General features: G+C 41.2%; 1 protein-coding gene across 1 annotated transcript in view; it reads right to left on the reverse strand.

The window, feature by feature from the left end:
* Positions 1-632: 632 nt before the first annotated feature.
* The window catches only part of GATB (glutamyl-tRNA amidotransferase subunit B), a 57,961-nt gene continuing 31,313 nt past the window's right edge, over positions 633-27,280 (reverse strand). The window contains exons 6-13 of the mRNA XM_056855044.1: positions 24,283-24,396; positions 22,508-22,592; positions 20,741-20,785; positions 18,877-19,066; positions 11,070-11,203; positions 10,134-10,212; positions 3,694-3,828; positions 633-785 (exon numbers count right to left, since the gene is read on the reverse strand). Of these exons, the coding sequence (XP_056711022.1) occupies positions 633-785; positions 3,694-3,828; positions 10,134-10,212; positions 11,070-11,203; positions 18,877-19,066; positions 20,741-20,785; positions 22,508-22,592; positions 24,283-24,396 (935 nt within the window). The remainder of the gene's footprint in view (positions 786-3,693; positions 3,829-10,133; positions 10,213-11,069; positions 11,204-18,876; positions 19,067-20,740; positions 20,786-22,507; positions 22,593-24,282; positions 24,397-27,280) is intronic.

The following is a 27,280-nucleotide window of genomic DNA, read 5'->3' on the forward strand; positions in this document are numbered from 1 at the left end:
TCCCTTTTCATGTTGAGAGGAACAGAACTAAAAAAAATACTAGACCCATTCTCAGGTGGTCTGAGACAGATGGAATTCACAATACAGAGAAGCTAGAGGAGAGCTCGTATGCCTTACCTGGTACACTTGGCTGAGAGATGAAGAAAAGATGAGGGGAATGAAACCCCAGGGGCCATACCGGGAGCTGGACAAGGTGCTGCTGAGGAAATAGTAGCATCATACCCATTCAAATGAAACATCTTCTGTATGAAGGCCCAATGGTGGCATGAATGGAGCAGAAGAACACTTGACTGGTAGCCTATGATTGCTCTCTGCAACCCTCACCCACTTAATACATTTGATTTTTAGGGGTCATGCAAGCAAATGGGAATTTTTTGTTGTTGTCTGAGTTCCTCAGTATTAGACACAGATAATTGAATGAAGACTCTTGCCCTGTTTTCCCACTATTTTACAAACAAATGACTTTCTATGGAAAGACCTGGCTTCAGCACAACTTTAGTTCTGTCACTGGATACCTAATCCTCTGGCTTGGCAGATTTCCCCCAAAAAGCAGTTACTACCATTTGATTCAGTGATCAACCAAGCAGTAAAGTCTCTGCAACAGTTTGGTTGCTACAGATACAGAGATGATATCAACTAAGGGGTTTATTTCTGGGCTGCAACAATAGCTGTTTCTCCAATATTTGTTTCACAGAGGCTGGGTCAGATCTTCCTCTGGTTGCTCTTTGGACCTCTCCAATCAGCTTATTCAGCACTTTTTTGTTTCCCTTGTTAATTTCTGCCACCTTGAAAGAGAAATTCAAATAATTAAAAGACAGACTCAGCTGTGACCATCATTACCATACAAAAGCTAACACTCTGAATAGCTGGAAGTCAGACTTAGGACCGTGATTTTCTATTCTTCATGTACATCCCATCCCCATCTTGTTACTTTTGGTACAAAACATAGTTGGGAAACACTGTAAAATGCATCAAAATTACAATCAAGCCTGTAAGACAGTCGTTTTACTGTTGCTATAGATTACTGATAAAGGAATCCATTCACATTTCTATAGAACCATCAGGATTTTGCCTAGATTTGAAGATTCCTCATTTGCAGGCCAAGCGAAGCACTAAAAATGACAAACCAATCTGGGCTCTCCCATTCTTCTTGCTGAATGCAAACTGTGATAATCAGTTCTAATTACTAATAAGGTTTTAAAAAATAGCAAACTAGACATGATGGCATCCTCACGGCTGCCACAGGGACACTGCTACCATTTTAAAGTCATTTAGAAATGCTGCACCTGATTGGTTCCACAGCATGAGTCACTTCCCCCACCTCCAGCCCACACCTTATCAAGTGCCAAATGGCCACCCTCCCCTGGCTGCTATTTTGGCACTTGAAAAGGCAAGGCAGGAGTAAAACAAGAGCACTACACTTTTAAAATGGCGGTGGCACCTTTGTGGTATCCACAAGGATGCCACCGTGTCTAGTCTGGCCCTTATTCTTTAGAGATTCTGCTAGAAAGCACATAATGTTGATTTTTCAGTAAAATGTATCTCAAACAGTGGTGCAGATACTTCACCATGAGTAATTTTCAATATCTATGGTGATTCACAGAAACCAGCTTCATGTAACAGATTTGAATAAAACACAACTAAATAATCGTGTTGGATGCAATGCTTCTATGAATGCAGCAAGTTCCTGGAAGCAGTTTTAAAAAGGAGACGCTCTAATTGCACAAGAGGGAGAAAAGCAATTCCTGCTGATTCTCCCATCTTTTGTATCTTGTCTGCCCAATGGCATGTTATCCATCACTTGTCAAAAGAGGTGTGGTGGGGTCACCAAAAGGCCTGGGCAAACAGAACAATCCCTTCCATATCAAGATTGGTGCCAGTCAACTGGCTATGGAGAGAAGTTCCAAAGCTTGGATGCCACAATAAGGAAGGTCCTGACCCTAATGATCCAGAAATAGACTTGCGTTATAAATAATTTGTGGTTACTGGATCTCCCAACACAATAGAATACTTCAAGACTTGGCAATAGCAAGGCAATTTTAATATGGCTTGTAGAGTTGTGTTATAACCTTGAGACTATCGACTTATTTCTGAAAACCAGTTGTATTCCTTCATAGCTATTTAATATTTTCAAGTATTAATTTGCCCTCCTGATTAATCTGTATTAGCTATGCAAGATGCACACTCTGTAAGGTGCTTATTTAGATAATTTCTGTACACAGTTATGTGCAGCTGTTTACGTCTTGCTGGGGAACCTAGCAACCTCCCATTAGGTGGTGATTCTGTTGAGAATCTCATCGGCTTGGCACCCAAACCGGTTCATAAATGGCATCTTTCTCAATGGGTAGCATTATCATTCCTAATATGATTGTCAAAGCCTTATGAAGTGCGTACAGGTGTCACTTGCACCTTCTGGATAGTACCTAGGACATCAAATGACAAGCCACACATCTACATCCACTCTATTTGTGACTTATTGCTTGAGAAGCACTTCCAGCTCAACAGCTCGCACAGGCGTGCTGTGAAACCAGTGATCACCAGCAACCCTCCCTTTCCCTGTATCCCCAACATATAGTAATGGACTACCAGTTTGCAACGTGGAATGTTTTCATTTTAAGACAGGGAATGGTTCACCCTCCACTACCCTCTCTACTAGACTAAGTATAGACCCTATAGTGATATGTGGGGATACAGTACTGTTCTTAGAACCCGAAGAAGCATCTTGCCAGTACTAAAAAGCACTATGGGGCATTGTTCCAGAATGATCAGCTGGGAAACCCCTAATACATAGCATGGCAGTTTTCACAGTCTGCAGCTTGCAGAAAGGGCCCGTCGTCATCATCAAAGCAGCCTTTGTTCTCCCCCCATCCCGCCATTACATGTTTATCTGGAAACCTAGTTAAAAAAAATAAAATCCTCACAATCCATTTTGTTCTTTTGGAAAACAACGACCCGGTAATGGACCTTTAGCTCTTACAGTTTTTGATTAGTTCCAATGTTCTATCTGTACTTGTGCTTGAAAACTCATTGGAAAATACAGAGGCATTTTCATCAGCCACTGCAAATGATTTTGCATGATGAAGGTCAGGCAGACCTAGTGCAGACTCATTTTCTTCATCAAAAGCTCCCTGGAAGCTGTTAGCCCACAGTTGAGATGTGGGCGTGGGCGGCATTGTCCTTGATACTAGCATTTTCCCAGCAACCTACATACCTAGACAACGTTTCGTTTCACATAAGCCAGTCATTACTACATTCCCCTTTCTGTGCTCCAGAGAGTACACAAAAGCACTTCTTCCTTATAAAGCTAATGTTAGGTATTTGAAAGATTTTTTTAATTTGCAACTTCTTTCTGAAAGAAAAAAAAACTCCCATAGTAAAAGTCTAGATATTTCCCATTGAAATATTTTGTGCTCTCTGTCTCTCATAAATGCAGATGCTGTTTTATTAAGTCAAGGACAACAAAGAATATTCCATTTATCCAGCACATGGCTGGCTGATCCAGGAAGACATTGATTTAAAAGTTACTGCCTCTGGTGGCCACCTCAAACTGTAATTTCTTCCTTTTGTCCCTAAAGAACTACTGAACAAATGGCAATGCAAAAGAAAGATGTCATGCTAAATCTTTTATCTCCACTGCCCAACCTCAAGCATCAAAGCCTCTTGTTCCCAATTTTCGGAGGTTATCAATATCACCTCTTTTTGATGGCCATCCATCACACCCAGGCAGATATGTTCAAGCTCATTCAGATCTCGAATCAGTTCAAGTTTCTTTTCTTTGGCAATCAGAGTGGGAGATTTCCCCTCCCTGTTCCACATTATTTCCAACACCTACAGCATCAAGAGAAGGGAAGATAAAGGGAAAATCAGCATTTGTACCATAGTTTTCAAAAGGCAAGTGAATTTCATAACAATCATTAAAGGCAAAGAGGGTAAAAGGACTGTTGTTCTGGGTCAAATCAGATCTCATTTGGGGAATGCCCTGGATCTAAAGGTGTAGACAAGAAAGCCACCAGAATGCTTGAGTTGTAAAGTTTTCCACTAACCGCAGAGTTTCCCGTACAAATAGGTGAAAGCCTCATTTCTGGATTTCCACTTTTAGCAATCAGAATAAGCAAGATTTACACATGTAGCTCCAAGCAGGGGTTATACATCAGTCTTTTAGTTAGCCAGACAAGTATGAGACTCATACCTTTAAGCCATATTATGGTTGGGCTAGGCCACTGTATTCATCCTGAACTTTAGACTGCTGGAAGTGATTGTCAGGTACTGAAATATCCATTCGTGCCATTTCAAAAATTCCTCCAGACTTGACAGGGCTGCCATTCTAAGAAGAGTTACACCTTTCTAAGCTCACTGATCTCAATGGACTTAGAAAAATGCAACACTGCTTAGGATGGTACTGTGAAGTATCCAGTGCCACTGTCGTCCTCGGAAAATACACACACACACACACACAGAGAGGGCTACATGGACAGTTGTGGCTTACTGATGCTAAAGTCAGACACCAAATAACAAGGCATGCCTTATTTCACTTTACCACAGCTCCATAACATGACATGACTGTGCTTTAAAAAGACCATTCACCAGGCTTACTGGAAAGCATCTCTCACCCTACTTCCCTTTATAAAGTATACTATAACCACACCCCTTAGCTCTGTAAAAACAATGTTGCAGCAAGTACAGACCACTCTCCAGTGTGCTAGGTGCTTATTCAAGATTAACACCATAAGATTAGTTATGTGGCTTCACATGTGCTGCTATATCTTGAATCCTATGTCTTAAATACATAAACCAGGGAGTCAGAATGATAAACGGGTATCATTCTGTTCCATTTCAATGCACGCATTTGCAGGAAAGGAAGGTTTTATCACTCTTATTAATTACTGTCTTATATTGGGTTGGGACAGGATAGATGGCCGGCATATATTAGTGGAAATGGATAAACCCTAAAGGATCTAGTACATAGATAAATGAAATCTCAAAATGCATTTGGGACAAAAATGATAGTTAGCTAGGCAACGATCATTTGGTTTCTGGTTGCCAGGGAGAGAAAAAAATGGAATTTAGCTACATAAGAAAGGGAGATCATAGACCACTGTTGTATAGAAGCTTATAATACAAAATCCCATGGCAGCTCAAGTCCATTTATCTGTTACAGTAAAGCACAGATGGATGAACCTAACTGTCTGTCCAGAATAATTATTAGTTAGCGTTGCTGTGATTCCCAGCTTTGTAGTACAGCACAGATACCTTGGAAGAAACCATAAAGAACAGGCTATTTATAAAAAAGCAATTTCTATGGGAAGTCATTTTCTGTATTCCCATTCCTCTTATTTCAGAGATGGAGGCTGAAAGAGAGAGAAAGCCCTTAAAAAAAAAACAAAAAACAGCTGCTGCTGCTTGATCCTGAAGACATAATTGCATGTTTGGGCAATCATAGTCTGCCACTGCCAAAATGACTGTCGTGCGGGAAATTCAGTGCACTAATTCACTGAAGCTTAAAAAATGGGAGTCTTTAACATAATGCTCCCAGCCACAATTATCAATCTTTTTACACACACACACACACACACACACACACACACACACACACACACACCACACAGATTAAAATGAGATGGCGGATGCAAACCACGTTATTAATCTTCTGCCACCGTTGATGGGGAATTCACGTCACCTGGTTCCACATTTGTACAGTGCTTCCGGGTACGTAAAAATCTACACACTGATGCTATTTAGCTGCAACTAGCTGCAATTCAAATTAGTCAGTCTTGAACCAAGTCCCACAGATGAAGCTTGCCATGGCATTTCTTTTGCTGGAGGCCATGGGAGAGTAATAACAAAGTAGCACCATCCTGCCACTGAGCAGCCACTGCATCTTGCTTGTGGGAGAGTAAAGGGCCAAAAGGCCCGTTTTATTAAAGTTACCAGTAAATAAAATCAGAGCCACTTACTAGTTCACATGAAAAATACAAAAGGCATTGTGCTTCCATGTTCCTAAAAATAAATAAAGCTAAGTCACAGCCATTATGTACCCCACTCCTTCCCGTCTCCTTGGTGTAGTAGGGTTGCCAACCACCTGGAGAAAAAGCATGCTGTCCCTTTAATAGAGGTAAGGGGCCGCAGCTCAGTGGTAGAGCATCTGCTTGGCATGCTGAAAGTTCAAGGTTCAATCCCTGGCATTCCCAGTTAAAGGGACTGGAGGTGATGTGAAAGACCTCTGCCTGAGACAAGTAGGTTATGTGAAAGTCCCCTGCCTGAGACCCTGGAGAGCCGCTGCGGGTCTGAGCAGACAATACTGACTTGGATGGACCAAGGGTCTGATTCAGTATAAGGCAACTTCACGTGTGTGTTAATGTTTGGAAATGGGCAGCTGAAGCTTTTCAAGGCATGGAGGTATGTAACACTAGCGAGTAAATAACATTCCATTAGTCGTCTATAAAAGGGACAGGACACTTTCTACAGGCCATTGGCAACCTTACCTCAGTGTGTCTCCAGATACAAGCATGGGGTTGCTTCCATGTGTTTTCATGTTTCTCTGATCTCATTTTTTTTGTTTAATCTCATTTGATAAGAGCCAGCGACACGTCACATGGAAATGTGAATCAACTTTCAGGCACTGATTCCCAAATGAATTAGCGCGACACACAGCGGAGGATTTTTGCAGCCATGTTGGACCCAGGATCATTACAACAGTGACTTCCTGCTTGGGTGGTGGGACAAGCAAGCTTCTAAGACTGGGAAGTCACTTTACTGGCAAGTAGGGTGTCAACAGATGACTCCACGACAGGGACTATCCATGTGGCTGCATTAAGTTTGCACCACATCTGTCAGGTTTAAGGAACAGCCCCAAGCCATCCCGCAAAACTGTACTTCCTGTTCAAAAGCATGGCTTTGGTTCTGTGACCAGTACAAACCTGTAGCTCAGGCTTCTAGCTTCATAGACTGTACTGAAGTAAACATTTTACAGGAAAAGGCCCGGATAAAGACCCCCATGTTTACCAAGGTTGGCAATAAATAATACTTGACTATATGGATCATTAGCCCTGACCTGGATGGCCCAGGCTAGCCTGATCTCGTCAGATCTCAGAAGCTAAGAAGGGTCAGCCCTGGTTAGTATTTGGATGGGAGACCACCAAGGAATTCTAGGGTTGCTGTGCAGAGGAAGGCACTGGCAAACCACCTCTGTTAGTCTCTTGCCAGGAAACCCCCCCCCCCAAAAAGGGGTCGCCATAAGTCGGCTGCGACTTGACGGCACTTTACACACACACACCACACACATACATATGGATCATTGGCCTAATTTATTATATAGTTCCCTACATATCGGGAAAAGCTGATGATCTCTGCAGCTTCCCAGACACAATTAGCATGCATACCAGGAGAGCATGCCAACTAGCAGCTGAAATGTCTTGATGCATGGAGATGAGCTAATAAGCTACTAAAAGGGATAGGGAGACATGACCATGGAGTAATTCTCTGATTGGTGTGCAGATACTTTCGGAAAAGCTCTGGTTGGTATGTTTGGTGTGTCGTAATTACACAACACAGTCATTTGGCACATTCCCACTGCCGTACAACATTCTGCACACCTAATAAGGCTCACTGCCTGTATCAATTTGAGCTTTATTGACTGGTACAGAGCTTTGAAGAGAAGCCTCTCAAAACTGAAGCTGCCGGTAGCTTCCAACAGTGTGTGTCATGTATCTATACACATGCATGTCTTTGTTTGCCGAGCCCATCGGATACTTCCATCATCTCTAGCTGGAGCTGCCTTCGCGGCTGCAGTTCAGTCACCCCGCTTCCAAATGCAGCAATTCATCAGCTGTAGTGTGCGTACATTTTTGCTTCAGGCCATACAATCTCTTTGCCTGCTGCTGAGAATTGCTAGAAACATTTGTTACTCTTCAGACATCCAGCCCACCTAAGCCCTCCTCTGAACATGGCAAGGGCTCTGCTTTTTACAGCATTACTCAACAGAATACTGCAATAAACACGCCAGGCGTTACAATGCCATTATTAGTTGGCATCTTGTTTAGATAGTATAGCTACCCTACTACTAGGATGGAGTTTAAATCTAAGCAATTACTAATTTAAAGACACCCAGAACTCCATCACAGATAAACACACACAACATAAATACTGTTTTTCCACTCTGTTGTGTGTGTATGTATTTATATGTTTTGACAGGCACTAAGAAAGAAATATTAAAATGTGAACTTCTTCTGCAAGACAGTAGAAAAGCTTTTGAAGGAGATCCAGAAGTCAATGCACTTAGAAGTCTTAAGGACCTCTTCGCATATTACAGAATGCTTGCAAAGGGGAGAAAAGGCACTTCTATGTATGAGTGCCATAGCAGATTGCAATGCTATATACATTCATATAGGGAAAATCGTGCAAGTGTTGGTTAGGCAGGCCACTTGGTCATGGTTTGCACATACTGTTACTTACATGAAGCAAGGAAAGTCAAAAGTATATCAATGCTATTTTGAAGTCTCCAATCTTTGTGAGAGGTCTATAAACTTCTGAAGCAGCCCTACCTATTTATTTAAAATATCTATATTAAAATATTTATATACTGATTTACTGACAGGTAATACTCCTGATGTACAAGGAAACAACAGCACAAAGCAAAGTCTCCCAAAGAGCTGAAGGTAAGCACCATGTGCCCTATTCATACCAGCCCACAACCGCACAAAATATTCTCCAGGGAAGCCAAGCAATCAAAATTCAAAGCCGCCTTAGTGGCAAAGCAATCTATGGCGCCTCAGAATATCAAAGTACTTAGTGAGTGACTCATCGCTAACATATAAGAAAAAAAATCCTATCTAGCTCTTCTTCCATCTGGATAGAAGTTCACTGATACGGTAAAGATAATACTACCAAAGAGATCTTTTAATACCAAACTAACAGATCATATGAACTACCACATTAACACAACTGCAACAATACAGCTGAAGTATCGAGGACTAACCAGCATGGGCAGTGGTAGAGGTGGGTGGTGGGGAGAGATTACTGCTGAAAAGATGGTTGAAGTTGGAGGATGAAGACAGACACTGCTGTATTTTCAACCAACACAACACACACAGTTATACTTTCTTTGCCATGCCAATGTTAAAGTCATGTAAACTGCTAAGTAATGTCTCCTGAGTAAGATGAGATGAACTTCAGTTCAGAACAGTGACCCAGATGTTCCATTTTTCCTCATAGCGTCTCAGGCAATCAAAAATCTAACCTAAGGACCATTCATATAATCTTATTTACTGTACCTCTGAAGAACCACCTCTTGGATATGAAAGCCTGCACTTTTGAACAGATCCAAACAGTAATGCTGTATCTCACCAACCTTAATTTAAATCCATCTTAATCTCCACCCCACCACTGAAATATTCAAAACCCTACTTGTGAAAATGTGATAACATGCAACTCTCATGTCAAAAGCTTTATCAGTGCAATCTATGCAGGGTTACTGTGGTCTAAGCCTACTGAAATAACGAGTTTTAGACTGGAATAGCTCTTCCTAGGTTTGCGCTGTAAATACTACCTCAATCTGTTCCTATGGTGAAGGGACAGCTACTCTAGAATCAGAGCGTGTATAAACCATGCCCCACAAACATAAAAATGGCGATTAGCTACTAATGAAGTTCATATTTAAGGATATGCTTATGCAGAGATACAGTAAAGCATGCTTCCATCAGATAACTTAAACCAAACAGCTACTTTAAAGGGACTGTCATTCAGCCTAAAATGACAGTTTCTTAGATTACACGCCACATTAACCACACTGACAAGTTAAAAGTAAATGAGACAAAGTGATTCTTAGCATCACTCATTAAAGCTCTGCGTGTGCCATATTTGAGACCAAGGTTGCACTCAGATGCACTTTTGCTCGAAAGCACGTTCTACTGAACCAAGCGGGACCTATTTCCGCATAGCAATAGAATGGATTGGGCCTACACACCAGCACGCTTTATTGCATTCATTATTGTTCCTACTTATCCCTGCTTCCTGTACCTGAACATAAAAAAGATGAGAATTGTGGCAAGACTAAATCATATGAATTAAGGACTGAATTGAAATGTGAAATAATAGACACAAGAGGAAGATAATGTTCCAAAAAGGGAAGCACTCACTTGTTTGGCTGCTGAAGAGGAAATCGTTCCACTTTCTAGAAGGTTCAGAAGTTCAGCCAAGAGAAGAGGACTGATTGGACTATACCACATAAGATAAGTTAGGTAAGCAGAGATACAGCACAAACTGTTCATCATCTAATTAACTGTTTAATCTTGACTAGAGATGTGAAAACTCTTTTCCTTTTATTTCCATGGCCATGTTCTTCAATACCCATAGAAAGTCTGCAGAGTGACTTTGCTTTTCTGCAGGTGGGGTGCTTTTTTTTTTTAACCTGCAAAAGCACATACACAAACTGATGTGCATTATAGCAACTGACTGGTACACCCACTTGTTGACATGTTACCTGCATAAATACAGGCAAAACATTTTAGAGTTGCTTTGTTGTGTGTACACGCATGATCAATCTGAGAAGAACAAAGTTGGTCATGTGCAAAGATAGCCTTGGAAAGTGTCAGCTTTCCCTCTTCCCTCCTCAAATTGCTTTGTTCCTTATGTTGAACATTAGCACTGCTCATAGATGCCCCATTCCAGTACTAGCTGTACTTAAGACAGACTAATTGCATTTGAAAGCATGCTGGAACTTGTATCCCATTCAAAATAATGCAATGTTGACAGAATCTGTACTCTGTATTACATTACAATTTTAGCTTCCTCCCTCCTAGCATGTATAAAGTGTGTACATCCAGCCACCAATCCCCATTTACCTGGAAAAAGTCTACTGAAAGTAAGGAAGGTTTGGGATACTTATCCATCACAGGGGAACAACACCCACATATGGCACTGAACCTGATGCATTACTATGGCATCTTAATCCTGGTACATGGATATCTAAGCACAGCATTCAAACAAGGACCAAATTACTTACTGATACAAAAGATAAATAGTGGGTGTACAAGATACACTTGATCAAAGCACTGTAGAGATGAAAACCTCACCTTTCATCTACCACAAGGTTACGCTGTTTCAAGTAGCCAAGAAAATCTTTCAGGATCCAGCCAATAACTTTTTTAGCATTCATCTGTGTAGCTGTCATCACAGTTTCAAAGAATTCAACCAAGCCATCTTCATTCTGTTAAGAAAGGGGGGGGAAAGCACATGAACAAAGCAATACCCAGGCAATATAACTCACACGTTTACAGACACCCCAGCCAGATTCTCTTGAGTAGGGATCCACAAGCTTTTTGAGCCTGTGGGCACCATTAGAGTTCTGACACTGGATGGTGGGCATGGCCACAAAAGGGCTGCTGCAGAAGGCAGAGCCAACCAAACAAAGGAAGCACCAGTGCAGGGGAGAAGAGGGGTAATTAAAAAAAAAAAACAAGCTGGGAAAAAGGAGTGAGAGAGAATGAAACCAACACTGTGTTGGAGGAAGCTGCTGAAACAGTGCTGTTGTAATCTACCCAGCCAATTGGATCTCCAATGGCCAATCAGAAGCCCTGCTAGGCAAGAGCCCTACCTGGCCCCACCCACTTTTTGAAAACACTTGGTGGGCACCAGGAAAGGTGTTTATGGGCCCCATGATGCCCACAGGCACTACATTGGGGGACCCCTCAATCTTGGGTCTCATCACATGCACAATAAATTCCCAGCTTTTTGGCAATTCTCAACAGTTCACTGGTTCATTGTACTGGAAGAAACATCACAGTACTTAAAAAACAAAACAACCACCACCACCACCATGGAGTAGCATGAATATACCAGCGGATGCATTCTAGGGGCCTCTCTGCCAGTTATGGAAGAGTTAGGACATTGAAGCCTTCTGATTCATTACGGAAATTCACTCAGAGAAAAATTGAAGTATTGTAGCTATAGCAACTGCTGTAATCTATCCTGCACTGCTAAACTCGCACATACACACACTCAGAAGTGACATGACTGATCATGAAGATATGCTATGGTTGTCACTACGAGCTGGACTGAGCACACAGGTTTCTTGTTGATGGGTAGCCAAGACACTCATAGGAAGGTCCACCCACAGGACATTTAAGGAAAGTCCACTCACAGGACATTTACCAACCTCCTTTCCCCCATGAGACTCCCATTCTCTCTTTCCCAGGCAAAACCTAGGGACAACATAACGGTCTTAAATGTGTGGGGGTACTCACATTAGGGAAAGGAGCACAGAGTATGGAGGAACTCATGCGTGCAATATATTTGCATCCATCTATTGTGTTTCCATTTAACTAGGAAAGGTGTTTCCATTTAACTAGGAAAGGGGGACGTTTACAAGGTTTGATGTAGCCCAATATGCCAAAAGTGTGCTCTACTAATGATCAAATTATCATAACAGATCTTTAGATTAATGCTTTCTAAGCGGCAGGAGCCCTGACCTGAATGGCCCAGGCTAGCCTGATCTTGTCAGATCTCAGAAGCTAAGCAGGGTCAGCCCTGGTTAGTATTTGGATGGGAGACCACCAAGGAATACCAGGGTTGCTGTTCAGAGGAAGGCACTGGCAAACCACCTTGTTAGTCTCTTGCCATGAAAACCCCAAAAGGGGTCGCCATAAGTAGGCTGCGTCTTGAAGGCATTTTACACACACACAAGCGGCAGGAACAGATTTACACAAACTACAATAATCCAACTCGATAGCTACGTTAGCACTGGCAAACTTTAAAAAGGACTTATGAAGTCAGGGTCATTTTCAGATCACCATATCTTGCTAGCCCCCTTTCCTTGGGGGAGGAAAAATAACAGTCCTGCCCTGCTGTTTCTGGCTTTGCAGCAACACAGTTAACTGCTAAATGTAAATTGTTAAGACTGATTAGTCAGAATGTGTGTGCTTCTGTCAAACTTGTTTTTAAAGTTGAACCAAAGTAATCCTGAGTGACAACTGAAACACTTACCTTCCAGGGCTTGCCATTTTTATAATGCAAGGAAGTCTCAAGCTGCCTTTTGCTTCCAGACAGTTTTTATAACCCTACTGCTGGGAAGTTGATAAAAAATGCATAGCAGACTGAAGCCCACAGTCACCCAACAGAGAGGACTGGAGTAATCCTATGACTCATAGGAGGAATGTTTCTCTTTCAGACAAGAAAGCTCACACAAGACAGCCCTGGAATGGTATTCACTACGGTCCAAAATTGAGGCAATTCTCACCAAAATCTTAGGCATTGTCCCGTTCAGTTCAAAGTCAGTTTTCGTCAGGAATGTCAGTTTTCCGATTCCATACGCATATTGCTAATTCTATAACGAGACATTAAAGCTGAACCTGAAGGGAAGTTTAAATATTTAACAATATAAAGCTATGTACCTGCCTACTGCGCCTCTGCCATGATGAACTCAATTCAGGCAAAACTGGGAGAGAGGGGCTCAGGCCAGACAGCCACCTTAGCCCCTCAGTACCTCTGCTCCCCAGTTAACGGACATAGCTCCCATTCGATCAGTTGAAAACTTCTAATAAACCTTTGACTCTTCCAGCTATGTTCTTTCTCATTTTACAGCTCCCTTTAACAACTGGAATCTCAGCAGGTTTGACCACAAACATTCGGTTACAACAGATAGCAAGTGCAGGTGTAAGATGCTATGTTAAGAGCAGCTGTTTTGCCAGAAAAAAAAAGGCTCAGAATTCAGTTCTGCACAATTCAGAAGGGGACTTTAGTCCAAGAGTCTTGTACCTCTTGTACTATATTTCTGACTGGGAGTCAGCGTGGTGACGTAGTTAGTGTGTTGGACTCCCACTATGTCCCCCCCCGGACGCTGCATTCTAGTTCTCAAAACCTACTGGAAGGTCCCTGGCCCAAGAGCAGTCCATTTGTCCTCAACCAGGGGCAGGGCCTTTTTGGCCGTGGCCCTAGCCTGGTGGAACTCTCTGTCTGAGGAGACCAGGGCCCTGTAGGGCTTGCAAGACAGAGATGTTCCACCAGGCATGCAACTGAGATCTCTGTAGGCACTCTGCAAAGCACACTGGCCACCAGACAGAACCCCCTCTGGTTTCCCCCCTGCCCCCCAATGTGTTTTTTGCAGATGGTTATGGGCTTATTAGAGTAGGGTGAGATAAAAGTGGGGATTTTTGTGCACTGTCTATTTGTTGACCGCTGAAAGGTTTTAAATTATATACTGGATTGTATATGTTATATTGTTTTTAATAATGTTGTTAGCTGCCCTGAACCCCACTTGGACAGGGTGGGCAGGTGGGAGGTAAGCCAAAAATAGAAAAATAAAATATAAATAAAGATAAAGATCTGGGAGAACCCAGTCTGAATCCCTTTTCATAGAAGCTTACTGGGTGACCTTGGGCTGGGCACGCATTCTCAGCCTAACCTGCCTTTCTGGGTTGGAAGATAAAATGAAGGAAAGGAGAATGATGTAAGGCACTTCGGGTCTTTGTAGAACATGGTTTAAACGAATTAAGTAAAATTAACTGCTGCCTGAAGCCATGATTTTCATCTTCAACCATAAAGCCCATTCAGAACCCTTAGCAGTGTGTAGCCTATTTCACTTAACCCTCAACAATACACTCTGAATGTTCCACAAGGGCAAAAAAAGAAAAGAAAAAAAAAGCAGAATATTAGCATTGTACTTTGCAAATGTGTGTCCTGATGGAGGGACATTGTGTGTCCAGTTCATTGCAGGCCTGTAAAGAGACCTCTACATCATAGTCTCCTGGACCTATACCTGACACGCAAAGTAAATGTCAAAACTATATCCAAATACATCAATTGGCGCAGAGTGGTAAGCTGCAGTACTGCAGTCCAAGCTCTGCTCACGACCTGAGTTCGATCCCAATGGAAGTTGGTTTCAGGTAGCCGGCTCAAGATTGACTCAGCCTTCCATCCTTCTGAGGTCGGTAAAATGAGTACCCAGCTTGCTGGGGGTAAAGGGAAGATGATTGTGGAAGACACTGGCAAAACACCCCGTAAACAAAGTCTGCCTAGGAAACGTCGGGTTGTGACGTCACCCCATGGGTCAGGAATGACTTGGTGCTTGCACAGGGGACCTTTACCTTTTTAGTATTAAGTGGGTTTTTTTTTAAAAAGGTGCTGTAGTTCTGAATTTTTAAATCTACAGTTGCTCTGGCAACATTTATTGCTTGTGTGAACAATTTTTATATTTAGCCCATGAACTGATGTCAATGCTGGAAGAAATCTGGAGATAATACACAGGGATGCATCCTACATCCCTGTCATCCTATGACATCCTATGCATCCTATGACATCCCTGTCATACTGCTCTACTAAGCTAAGTTTATTTGTAAAAATATTTATATCCCACCTTTCATTTGGGCTCCAGTTTAAAGCCTTCCGCCAAATTAAATGGCTCTTCCACAGAAGAAAGACCTACTTAAGTTGGAGTAAGTCTCCTTAGGCTGGAAGAAGACTAGAAGGATGCTTGCATCTGTCCCAGCATACCCCAAACCTCTTTTTTGCCTTTTACATTCCCTAGAGTTCCCTCAAGGAGCCCCGTGGCGCAGAGTGGTAAGCTGTAGTACTGCAGTCAAAAGCTCCGCTCACGACCTGAGTTCGATCCCGACGGAAGTTGGTTTCAGGTAGCCGGCTCAAGGTTGACTCAGCCTTCCATCCTTCCGAGGTCGGTCAAATGAGTACCCAGCTTGCTGGGGGTAAAGGGAAGATGACTGGGGAAGGCACTGGCAAACCACCCTGTAAACCAAAGTCTGCCTAGGAAACATCAGGATGTGACATCACCCCATGGGTCAGGAATGACCCGGTGTTTGCACAGGGGATCTTTACCTTTAGAGTTCCCTCATAGTTCTTGCCCTGACCTGGATAGTCCAGGCTATAGCCTGACCTCATCACATATCAGAAGCTCAGGTGGGCCCTGATTAGTATTTGAATAGGAGACCAACAAAGAATATGCAGAGGCAGGCAACGGCAAACCACCCCCGAACGTCTCTTGCCTTGACAGCACTATGGGGTCGCCATATGTCAGCTGCAACTTGATGACAGAAAAAAATAGTTCTTACAACCGTAATCTCTACTTTGTAAAAATTTATTATAACTGAAGCTAAGCAGTGCATCTCAGAGATATTAGGATAGTCTGGTGAAATTGCAGCAATATAATTTTACTCCAATGACTTTGTTTTTGGAACATAACATGAATAAGTGCAAGACTTTTCATTAGAAAAATGTGCTTCTACAAGTGTTCATTGCAATTAGGGAAAGCTGGTGGAAATTTAGCGATATATGCTTAAGAAAATCCCCAAAGAATTTAATGCACCACCAACTGGAATGAGCAAAGGTGTTGAAGTATGACATTGTTTTAATGCAATTTCTCCCGCATAACGCTCTCACTAACATGTTGGCAGGGAGTATGGATCTGGTATTTTGAAAGAATCCCAGTACCTGTGCCATTTATTTAATGAGCACACTTGGGCACTCTAACTTGAAACACTGTTCATTAGATTTATGCATCAACCTTAGTAGCAATCTGCTTGTATTCCTGCTGCAGACTTAGAACATCAACAGAAACTGCACTTCCCAGGTGAAATCAGATTAGCTGAGGTTTCAGTGCATCAAAAAACAAACACACCAAGGAGCGATCTTTTTAGAATATAGTTTAAATGAACTGTAGGGAACAAAAGAAGGAGAGGAAGCTTTTAGGACAGCTAAAATGAAATGCCGTACTGTCAAATACAAGTGACCAGCAAATATCCTCATAGCGAGGAATGTATCATTTGATTTATTTTCAGCACAACTGTGCATGCTTTCAGATTTAGTCTGAAAAAACATATGGAGAATCAGAGACAGGCTGGAGTGGCCACATTAGACAGCAACAGATGAAAGAAGAGAAAACATAATAATGGACAGAAAAAGCTAAAGGTTTGGACTGAGTTTAGGACAAAATAATAAGAAAGGAATCCAGTGCAAGTTAGACTAGGCTCATTTAAAAGATCTGCTGAAGCCAGTGAATCTTGCATGCTATAGGTAGGTGCTTGTTCAGATTATGACAAATGCACATATAAGTAACTCCAGAGAATCCTTGAAGTTATGCATTCATATTTACCGGATTTACCATAACTACTATGTACAAGTAATGGATCAATCATCATCAAGATTAGGGATGGTGCCATTCAGTGAAATGAACCCATTTATGTTGGCAGAGTAGCCCAAAGGGTAGATTAAAGAAATGTTCGAATGTCTGTCCAGTGGTGCGATCCCTATGGTGTGGCACTTTTTGACACTGCAGACAGTGAAGCCACAGAGAATATAGCAACAAGTTCAAGGATAGTATGTAAACAAGCCATTATAGTCAGAGACACTGCAGAATTCGATTGATAAGCTGTCTGCAAATTGCTTTCAGCACAGCTGAACATCTGACATAATGTTAACTTGTATTTGAACCTTTCATATATTTTCAGTTGGGCATGCGTATTCTTATGCTGCTTTCCCACAGCTTCCTCTTCTGTCACCGACACTTTCATTTCTCATTTGCCAACAGCCATGTTCTTTAAGTACATAAAATATTTACATTTTATAAAGAGTGGCTTACAGGTATGAGGGCATCCCTTTGTACCTTACAGCTGCCTAATCGGTGTTGGTTAATAGGAAAGGTAGGTAGGCAATCCACCAAGACTGGGAATAATTTGGGCATACGTGTTATTTGGGCATGCATGTTCTTACAATGCCAATACTGTCCTCACCTCCAAAATATTTTCTTCCCAGATAGTATAAATATACAAATCTGGTTGTTTCTCCATAGGGAGTGAGCTCTCCACAGTCAGCAGCCCCTCTGCTTTTTGAGTCTATACTTCACAGTTGTGCACCTTACTGACAAATAAATTCTTTGTTAACTTCACTTCAGGTTCCTAAGCTTGGAACTCTGAAGTTACATAGCTCCAGTGGGGTGACTCTCCCAATGAAAATAAAACTGACCCAAGAGTTTTCACTGGATACAAAAGGCTTGCTCATTTTCACCTCCATTGTATTGGATGAGCACTCTTAGCTTAACCAGTTTGGGGAAATAAAGCTCTGGAGCCTGAATCCTAGGAATTTGAAATGAAATTGACTACGGCTTTCTTAACCATCCAGATGTGTACCTTTAAAGATATGCAGAGCAAAAATGAAAGGAAAGGGTCCAAGGTTCCAAAGATCCAGAGAAAAGAAAGAGGGGGGAGGAATGCTGCCAACTGCACAGGTATAAGGGTAGCAAATACAATCTTTAAAAACTGTTTTTAAAAGTGACATCCCATGATAACCAGGGCACAAAAATCCAGGAAATGTGATCAACAGTACGATGCCACTGTGCTGATGCAAAACAGCTCACAACAGTGCTTCAAAGCAATCAAAAGAGAGGCTCAACTCAACAACCCCCGCATTTCAAACAAGCTAAGTTTGAAAACTGATCATGATTATTGCAGACTTCTCAGCCTCTCTGGCTATAGGCTGGGCTCTTAAGTCTGATTAAGCCATTACCTTAGCGCAAGTATAACAACTGCACCAATCAACTTGCAAAACACTATTTGCTGTGGGTATATGATGTGTCCAAGTATAACAGAACAAACATGATGGACTTCTGGTTTTAGGACCAAAGTTATAACCATCAGCTATACTCCTGAAGCCATTATTATATAGATAACACAGATGGATTTTTTTAAAAAGTGGAAGTAGTTTCCGTGTGCGCTTGTGTATCTAAGTACAACTGTCAGTATATGCTGGACACATTTCCGACATAAGAAAATCTATGAAAGCTGACAGCTAGCTAATGTGACATTTTTAAGAGAGCTCTCTGAAGCACGAAGCTTTGAAGTTCCTTGGTTTACCAGAGTGTTTAATCAATAGACCTACCAATAGGGTGAAACTGTGCTGAGGCTGAATCCCATAACGTTCCACCAGCTTTGCTCGCTTCACACTGGGGAGGTCAGGAAGCTTTTCCCGAAGCGGATCAATATTCACCACTTGAAGATGGCTCGTGTGAGTGGGCAACGATTTAGCATCGTACAGAATCAATGGAGGAAGGTTGGGTTCTGGCATGAACCTGGGGGGGGGGGAGAACAAAGATGCTCCTCTGAAATTATTTTTTTACTCAAACCAATTTGCCGCATCTCGACAATATGGGGCAAAGTTTCTGCTCTCCTGATAATTATGTGATTTGCTGTAACCAGACCAAATACGCAGAGCACAAAGCTTAAGACTGGCCTCTGAGTAGCAACAGATAAGCCCCTTTGCCAAGGCATAGCCTCAAGCTCTTTTTGATGATCTGCCACTAGCTGTCAAGGCAGCCAGCAACAGAGAGAAGGAATAAATTTAAACCCTTTTAACACCCCCCAAAAAACAAACAAAATGCAGATGCCACTCATCCTTCTCAGTGCCAAATGGGACCTGTGATTCAGACCAACTGGGAGTATAATCTGGCAAAGGGAAAAAGGAAGACTGACAGCCAGCTGCTAAGAATGTTTCATGCAGGTTGCAACCCTCCCTCGTATTAATCTGAGGAGTTTCAATGAAAAAAGCAAGCTGCGTTAAAAGCCAAGTTGCCATCTTCAGTGGGGTGCCACAGTAAATAAAGCTGAGTGACAACATCAAAGTACAAGGGACTCTGCTGAAGGGAGGGGGCTCATTCAAACCATCACAAAAACATGGCAATTAAAGCGGCAACTCCTGCCTAATCTGAACCAACAGGAAATTTGCAAGCTTAAACAATCAAAAGCACTGAAATCTGCCTTTGCTAAGCTGGGAGAAATTCCTTGGATAAAGCTACATTTACATCTCTTCTGTTTTGAAATCCAGACTCAAATAAATAAAAGCACAGTTTTAAAACCAAATGCCATTGTAAATTCTGTTCCAATTTATTCCTCTTGCTTGCTTTCTTCCGTGTTTATTTAAAGAAACCCCCCCAGTTACCCTTCAAAGCAGAGGGCCTTCCGAGCACTAGCAGGTGTGTAAAACAGCACCATGGCAGTCTTTTCATAGGCAGTGGCCAGCCACTGAGAAAAACGAAGACTTAAAGATTATTATTGCAGTGTACTTGAAGGCTACTTATAGAAAAATGGGAAAAAATAGTGAACGCTCTTAAGGGCAGACAGTACAACCCCTTTCATCCAAAGGAGGACGTACAAAATGTTCAGATAATTCAAAGATGGACAATTAGGGCCATGGACCTTTGAAAGTATTCTGGGAGTTGGATCATGGGGGCAGGGAGATCTAGTTCTCTCTCTTTAATTGGTAATTGAATCCAAGTTAGTATAAAAATATGGTGATTCACTTCTTTTACGTTCATTTACAAAAGTCATTTTATTTGTCAGCCCAGGAAAGTCCTTCGCTTCAAAGATCTGCTTCCCAGTGGCCAGGGATAGAATCACTAAGCTCTGATCGCTGACTAACATGGCAAAAATTGTGTTTCGCTCTCATTTACCAACAATAATTCTCCTGTTTAGTTAATATGGCAAAGAAGTGGTTTTCTTCTTCCCAACACAGATCCATGCAAATAACGAACAACTCCTGCTGTTCATCTCCTCCATGACCTGGAGATAGCACTGACTTGGACAAGAAAAGATGAGCACAAAATAAGTTTGCCATCCCTTCATTCTGTGTTCCTGAACACTGCCAATGCCTAGTGAAGTATGTGAATGGCAAAGGAGTTCAAAAAGACAATACAGCTTTCAAATGTTAAATTAAATGTTAATTTTCAAAACAAAATGAATGTAATTACCGGTAGTCCTGCTGTCCTTCTTTATCTCTCATTGCTATGGTGCACCTAAACAAAAACAAAATGGCACAAAAGCAACATAATTTTGGCATTACCAATGCTTTGGCATAATATTAATAACTTTCAACCATTCTCGTCAAATAAGTTATTAAATCACATGAACAGAAGGGACTCTGTAGCAGGCCTAATATCTTACATTGCAAATACTAGATTTTTTCCTGCGAGTTATTAGTTTTCACAGCATTGGAAAAAACTAATGAAAATAACTGCTGTGAGGTTCAAACAGTATAAGACAAAAGCCCAGATGTTTTTGGAAACCTGAACAGTTTCAGGAGCCTTAAGATTTGAAAGGAAGGGAGTAAAAAATTTATGGCTACTCGCGACCTCAGTGGGTGCAGCCATATTGGATGGAATTTCCCTCACATGCATCCAGATCCTTTCCTCCTCCCACTTGTACTTGAATATAGTGAATCTTTTTCAGCCCGAAGATGGATTAATACAGCTAATGGTATCAATTAACTTGGAAAATTTAATCAGTCTTATGCCTGGGAAATGATGCTCATGATGCAGATATCCAGTATACTCTCAGGAAAGAATATACTACCCCTAGCCACAACCCAGTGGAAACAACAAGCGAGTTTAACTGGAAGTTGATTCACATAACCAACTGGCAATGTGACAGTGCGAAAAACAGATAAGTTTTGGTCTTAGGATGGGTAAGATGGTTGCATTTCAACATGCCAAAATAAAGCATGCGCCAAAAGCTGATTTCAGAACATGGCAATAAATGTGCACAACCAATTTGCCATGGGCTGAAAGCCATTGCACACACATCGTCATAAATACAGAGGCATGTACATTGGTAACAGAGTTTCCACACATGGGAGTTTCCTGCACATTTTCTTTGGTTGTTCCCCTCCCAACTTTTCTCTTCCTTACATGCTCAACAGCAATTCTGAATTTGTTCTTGAGGGTCATGGCTGTCACAGCAGCCAATTATTTAAAATCTTTTTTTCACTCATGGATCATACTGCTATAATAGTTTTATTAAAACTTGAAATAAATAAATGACAAGATTGTTATAGTGCTATAGAACAATATTGATATACAAATGGCATCCTTCTAGCCATCTTGCAGCTTCCCCTTCCCACTCCTTTCCAGGCAATTGGGACAAAAACCTGTACAACCTTTCCTCTTATATCCATCTCCACAACAAAAAGGACTGGAGAATCTGTTTTTTAAAAAGTGAAAACTGGAAATTCAGAGGAGCTAAAATCAGAAAGAGACAGCTAAATGGTGATCAATTGTTATAGAGCTATAGAAATTACTCTTAAAAAAACAAATGTCTTCTAGTGGCATAGCATGAAAAATTGTTGGGAAAATAGTAGGAACTTTGCAGGAGGAAAATTTTAAGAACTCCCTCTGCATGGAGTGCTAAAGCACTTGTAATGTGTTACTTTCAGGAGTGAAACAGATCTGGAAAAGAGCATACTGAGGACAGGGAAAACCTGGAAAGAGAATGATTAGAGCATAGCATCATGTCAATGCTCCAAAACAGTGTTCCAGGTGTGCGAGTAGCCACAGGCTTATCGTATGTCCCGTGGTTCTGTGAATGGACCTCAAGTCAAGATTTCCAAATAACTTTGTTTGGAATCAGAGTGTCAAATACATTAAAGGGTGGGTTTTGATTCATAATTCTACACCCTAATACCATATTTGCACTCTACAACAGTATTAACCACAATATCCATTGTAAAATGAAAAGCTTACCCAAGCTTGTAATCAAAGGTCCTAGTTTCATTCAGGATTGTTCCTCCGTTCTCCAACTCATTAATTTGTCTTTGTATTTCATAATCTTCAAGAAACAAACAAATCTATCTGAATTATGTTACATCCATAGCTATTTTTTTATTGACTGAGTAACTGGGAAAAGCATTTCTGATACCTTGATGAAACCAGACTAAGCCTATTCGTAACAGATACCTACAAAGAGAAAAATCTGCTCTGACAGTTATGAGATGTTTTTAGGAGGGTTCAATTTTAAACACAAGCCCCATCTTGAGTTTTAAAATGCCCTTCTGATGCAGTCAAAAGAGTTATTCTTTTATCACATGGACCAGGGTTGCTTGCTTGATCTGCTAATACTGGATTAATCTTTTTTGCAGTCAAGTGTAGGTTTGTGTGTTTCACGGACTTTTTCTTCATTCAAACAACCCTTGCTTAGTGATGCCAACAGAAATCAGTACTAAATTGTACCCTTTCGGTTTTCTGAATCCGACACACTACTTGCTGGAGTACAAAGTAGCATCTTCAGGACAACATCTGTGCACTGCAGATGGGCACTCTCTGTGGCTCACACATCCTTCTGTTACCAGTTGACATGTTTCACATCAGCTTCAAGCAAGAAAATATTGCCATGATGGTATTGGTCTAAGCTAGTACCAGCTAAACAACTTTGCTATCCTTGTTAGCAAAGTGGTTGCGGTTCTGAAGTAGATTAAGGTGCTGAACACCGAGCTCCTAGTGAGGAGTACAATATTGGTTTTCTATCACTGAATTTAGCAGCTAAAGTCCCAAGAAGATCTGAATGATACAATATCCAAGATTCCCGAGAGGTTGCATATAAATTCCCAAAATAAACTTTTATAGGATTCATAGCTGTATATTAAAATGTGCTGACAATTTCTGATTAAATTGCTACAAACGAGAGTGAAGCTTTGTTTTGACAGGGAACCATACTTTCCCACTCCACTGCCTTCTGCACTCACCATAATGGTAAACCCAAGACATGGTCTCTACAATAGTGGCCCCCCTACGCTGTTGAACATATTACCTGTATGCTAGACTATCTGAATGCTGGACTATCCAGAATCATATTCACAGTGGGTAGCCGTGTTAGTCTGTTTGCAGTAGTCAAAAAGGGCAAGAGTCCAGTAGCACCTTAAAGACTAACAAAAATATTTTCTGGTAGGGTATGAGCTTTCGTGAGCCACAACTCACTTCTTCAGATACCTGATATCTGAAGAAGTGAGCTGTGGCTCACGAAAGCTCATACCCTACCAGAAAATATTTTTGTTAGTCTTTAAGGTGCTACTGGACTCTTGCCCTTTTTGACTATCCAGAATCAAGAAAAATACAAATTTTTTTTTAAAAAAAGTTAGGAAGACTTTTTATTGAATGAATTAATCACAGTCTGGATGGTGCTATTTGTTTCTCTGCTGCTTTATTTAAGGTGATATATTTTACTCAATTAATTGATGACAGATCTACAGCTAATTTGCCTTACACTTTTATGAAGCTGTTTCTGTATTGTTTGTAAACTGCCTGAGAATCAGTTTGATTCAGTGGGGCAACAAGGTGAATAAAAAATAGCATTTAAAAACAATTGTAAGTAATAAATAATTGTGGAATTAAAAACCATGCACGCAGCTTCAAGTTAGCAGATTTGTCTGTAGTGGCATAACTCGGCCGCAGAAATTGAGGTTTTTGGCAGTCGAGACCCAGATCATCACATCTTTTACTTGGCGAGAAATGCTTCATTTTACCTATAGCCTTGGCTAGAAAACGGGCACTGTTGAGATTCTTTACTTCAGTCCTCACTCCGTATGGCTGTCCTGGATGATGGACAGATACGTTGGCATCAACTCTCAGTTGGCCCTCTAAAGAGACGCATCAACAGATAAGGGATTAGTCACATATTATCTATAAAAGGCTTGAGAAAGGCTTTCGATAAGAAGTCTGGGGCAGAGATGCAGATTAGCTGCCTTTATGTTTATTCTGCATTAGACCAAGATTTTAAAATATATGAAAAATTTAAAGGAGGTTGATAAAGCTTTTGTCCAAGGTAAAAGACACACATAGGACAAGGTCCCACAGGAGGTTCCACAGTCAACACAGCTTCTTGTCTATGAAATAAGGATATGTATAGCTTTCTCAGTGTAGTATCTGCACATATCACAAAGACCATAGCCAGGACTTTCACAAGAGAAAACAGCCCTGCCCCCCTGCAACAGAAATCCTCAAGACACCAGAGCTGTGTGGGGGTTAGCAGAGCCATATTCTTCTATAAATGGAGAATTCAAAGTTCACATGAGACATGCCTCAATAATCTTTTGTAGCACAGATAGAGATCCTTTGCAAAGACCACATAGCAAAACGAATCATGGCATCAACATTAGTGGAGAAGCCTTCAATGAAGGATGCTATTAAACCCTATGCGCCATGACATTTACTTTCATCAGGTTTTGTTTCCTGCACTTCTAAACAAGCCATAGAAGTGGTGGGATGCTCCTGTATGCCCTAAGAACACGAGACAGCTCTGGCCAACCATCTTAATGGCTAGGAGCAAAAACTACAAGACATAAGATGTTTTTTGTTTGGGTTCCGAGTGCTAGGAAACCATCGTTCGATGGCTTTACACTGCTCTGTCACAAAACCAATAACAGTTTGAGGTAGATTTACTCAAGTGTCCTTGAAAACTTGCAGCTCAAGGACAGGTGTCAGAAACCTGTTTTCGTCTTCCCTTAAGGAATTGTAATCTTTGGCACAAATACAATTTTGAATCCTTCCCAACTGCCAAAAGGGTAATACATACAGCCCTGTATAAATTGAGGCAGAGGGCAATCTGGCTGTAAAGCAAAGGATGGGGCAGAATTAGCCATAAAGTCCTTCCTGCGCTATCACTTTTTGCTTGTCCACATTCTTTCTAAACATTCATTTAAGAGTAGGTCAGTCAAACTGGAAAAGCAATATAAAAACCTTCTAATAAACAAGACATCATTAAACCAAGACATCATTAATCCCCCCCTCCACATTCTCACACTTTTGGTCTTATCTGCACTTACTTTAATGGACTATAAAGCGAGGCAAATATTTGATATTTACACAACACAGTAAACAGCACAGGTATTAAATTTGCAAAAGGATAAAACTTGAGTGTCCAGTCAGTGCTAAGTTTTCTCAAGGGCACTTTTCAAAGATGTGAATACTTTACTGCCATACATCTGTGTAAACTGTTGACTAGCACTGTGACAAAGAAAACGATGGGAAAATGGTGATTTCCATCACAAACACAGGTACACAGAATAGAGGGAATGTAGTGCCAGATGTTCGAGCTGGATTCAATAAGGAAGAGGCACTAGAGATCATATTGCAAATTTAGACTGGTTACTGAAGCATACGAGAGAATTTCAGAAGAAAACCAGCTTATATTTCATAGATTACAGCAAAGCTTTTGACTGTGTGGATCATGAAAAGCTATGGCTGGTTTTAAAAGTAATGGGTGTGCCACAGCACCTGACTGTTTTGTTGAGCAACCTGTACTCTGGACAAGAGGCTACAGTTAGGACAGAGTATGGAGAAAAAGAATGGTTTCCAATTGGCAAAGCTATCAGACAAGGATGCATTTTATTTCCGTATCTGTATCTATATGCAGAATATATCATAAGGAAAATTGGATTAGATTTAGATGAAAGTGGAATGAAAATAGGTGGAAAGGACATTAATAATTTGCGATATGCAGATGATACCACATTACTGGCATAAAACAGTGAAGACTTGAAACAACTCCTGATGAAGGTTAAAGCAGAAAGTGCCAAAGCAAGATCACAGTTGAACATCAAGAAGATAAAAGTAATGACTACTAGGGAATTATACAACTGATGAAGAAATCAGAAAAAGATTGACAGTGGGCAGCCATAAAAGTGCTAGAAAAGATTCTTAAGTGTAAGGATGTGTCACTGGCGACCAAGATCAAGTTAATTCATGCCATAGTATTCCCCATTACTATGCATGGGTGTGAAAGTAGGGCAATGAATAAAGCTTAGAGGAAGAAAGTGAATTCATTTGCAATGTAGTATTGGAGGAGAGTTTTACAGATACTGTGGACTGCTAAAAAGATGAATAAGTGGGTTCTAGATCAAATCAAGCCTGAACTCACCCAAGAAGCTAAAATGACTCAGTGGAAAAGACTCACTGGAAAAGACAATAATGCTAGGAAAAGCTGGAGGCAGCAAGAAAAGAGGGAGATGCAACATGAGATGGATTGACTCAATAAAGGAAGTCACAGCCCTAAGTCTGCAAGACCTGAGCAAGGCTATTAACAATAGGAGGTTTGGGAGGATATTAATTGACAAGGTCACCATTAGTTGGAAGTGACTTGATGGCACTTAATACATAGTTACCAGAACATAGGATGCCCTGTATGCATCTGAACCAACAATCAGTTCTGAAGGATCTGATTTTCTTACAACCAACTTGGTCACAGTGCATGGTCATGTCCAAATATATAATGTGAGAATGTAACAAACATGCAAATATCTTCCTTAACTAAACCTGCCAGAGAGTTTGGACTGGCTCTATCGAGTGCACAACTGATGGCAAACCCAGGTTTGCTGCTGCTCTATAATGTTTGAAATGGCTCAGTGACTGAAGGACATGGGAAGTGATTCTGGGGCAACCTGGAGTTCCATGGAATTCCAGTGTGATCTGCGATGTTGAACAAACACCGCCAGAACAGTTTTATCCTATCCTGCTACGAAGCAC

This window comes from Euleptes europaea, chromosome 9 (genome assembly GCF_029931775.1).
Source record: "Euleptes europaea isolate rEulEur1 chromosome 9, rEulEur1.hap1, whole genome shotgun sequence".
NCBI classification, from domain to species: Eukaryota; Metazoa; Chordata; class Lepidosauria; order Squamata; family Sphaerodactylidae; genus Euleptes; species Euleptes europaea.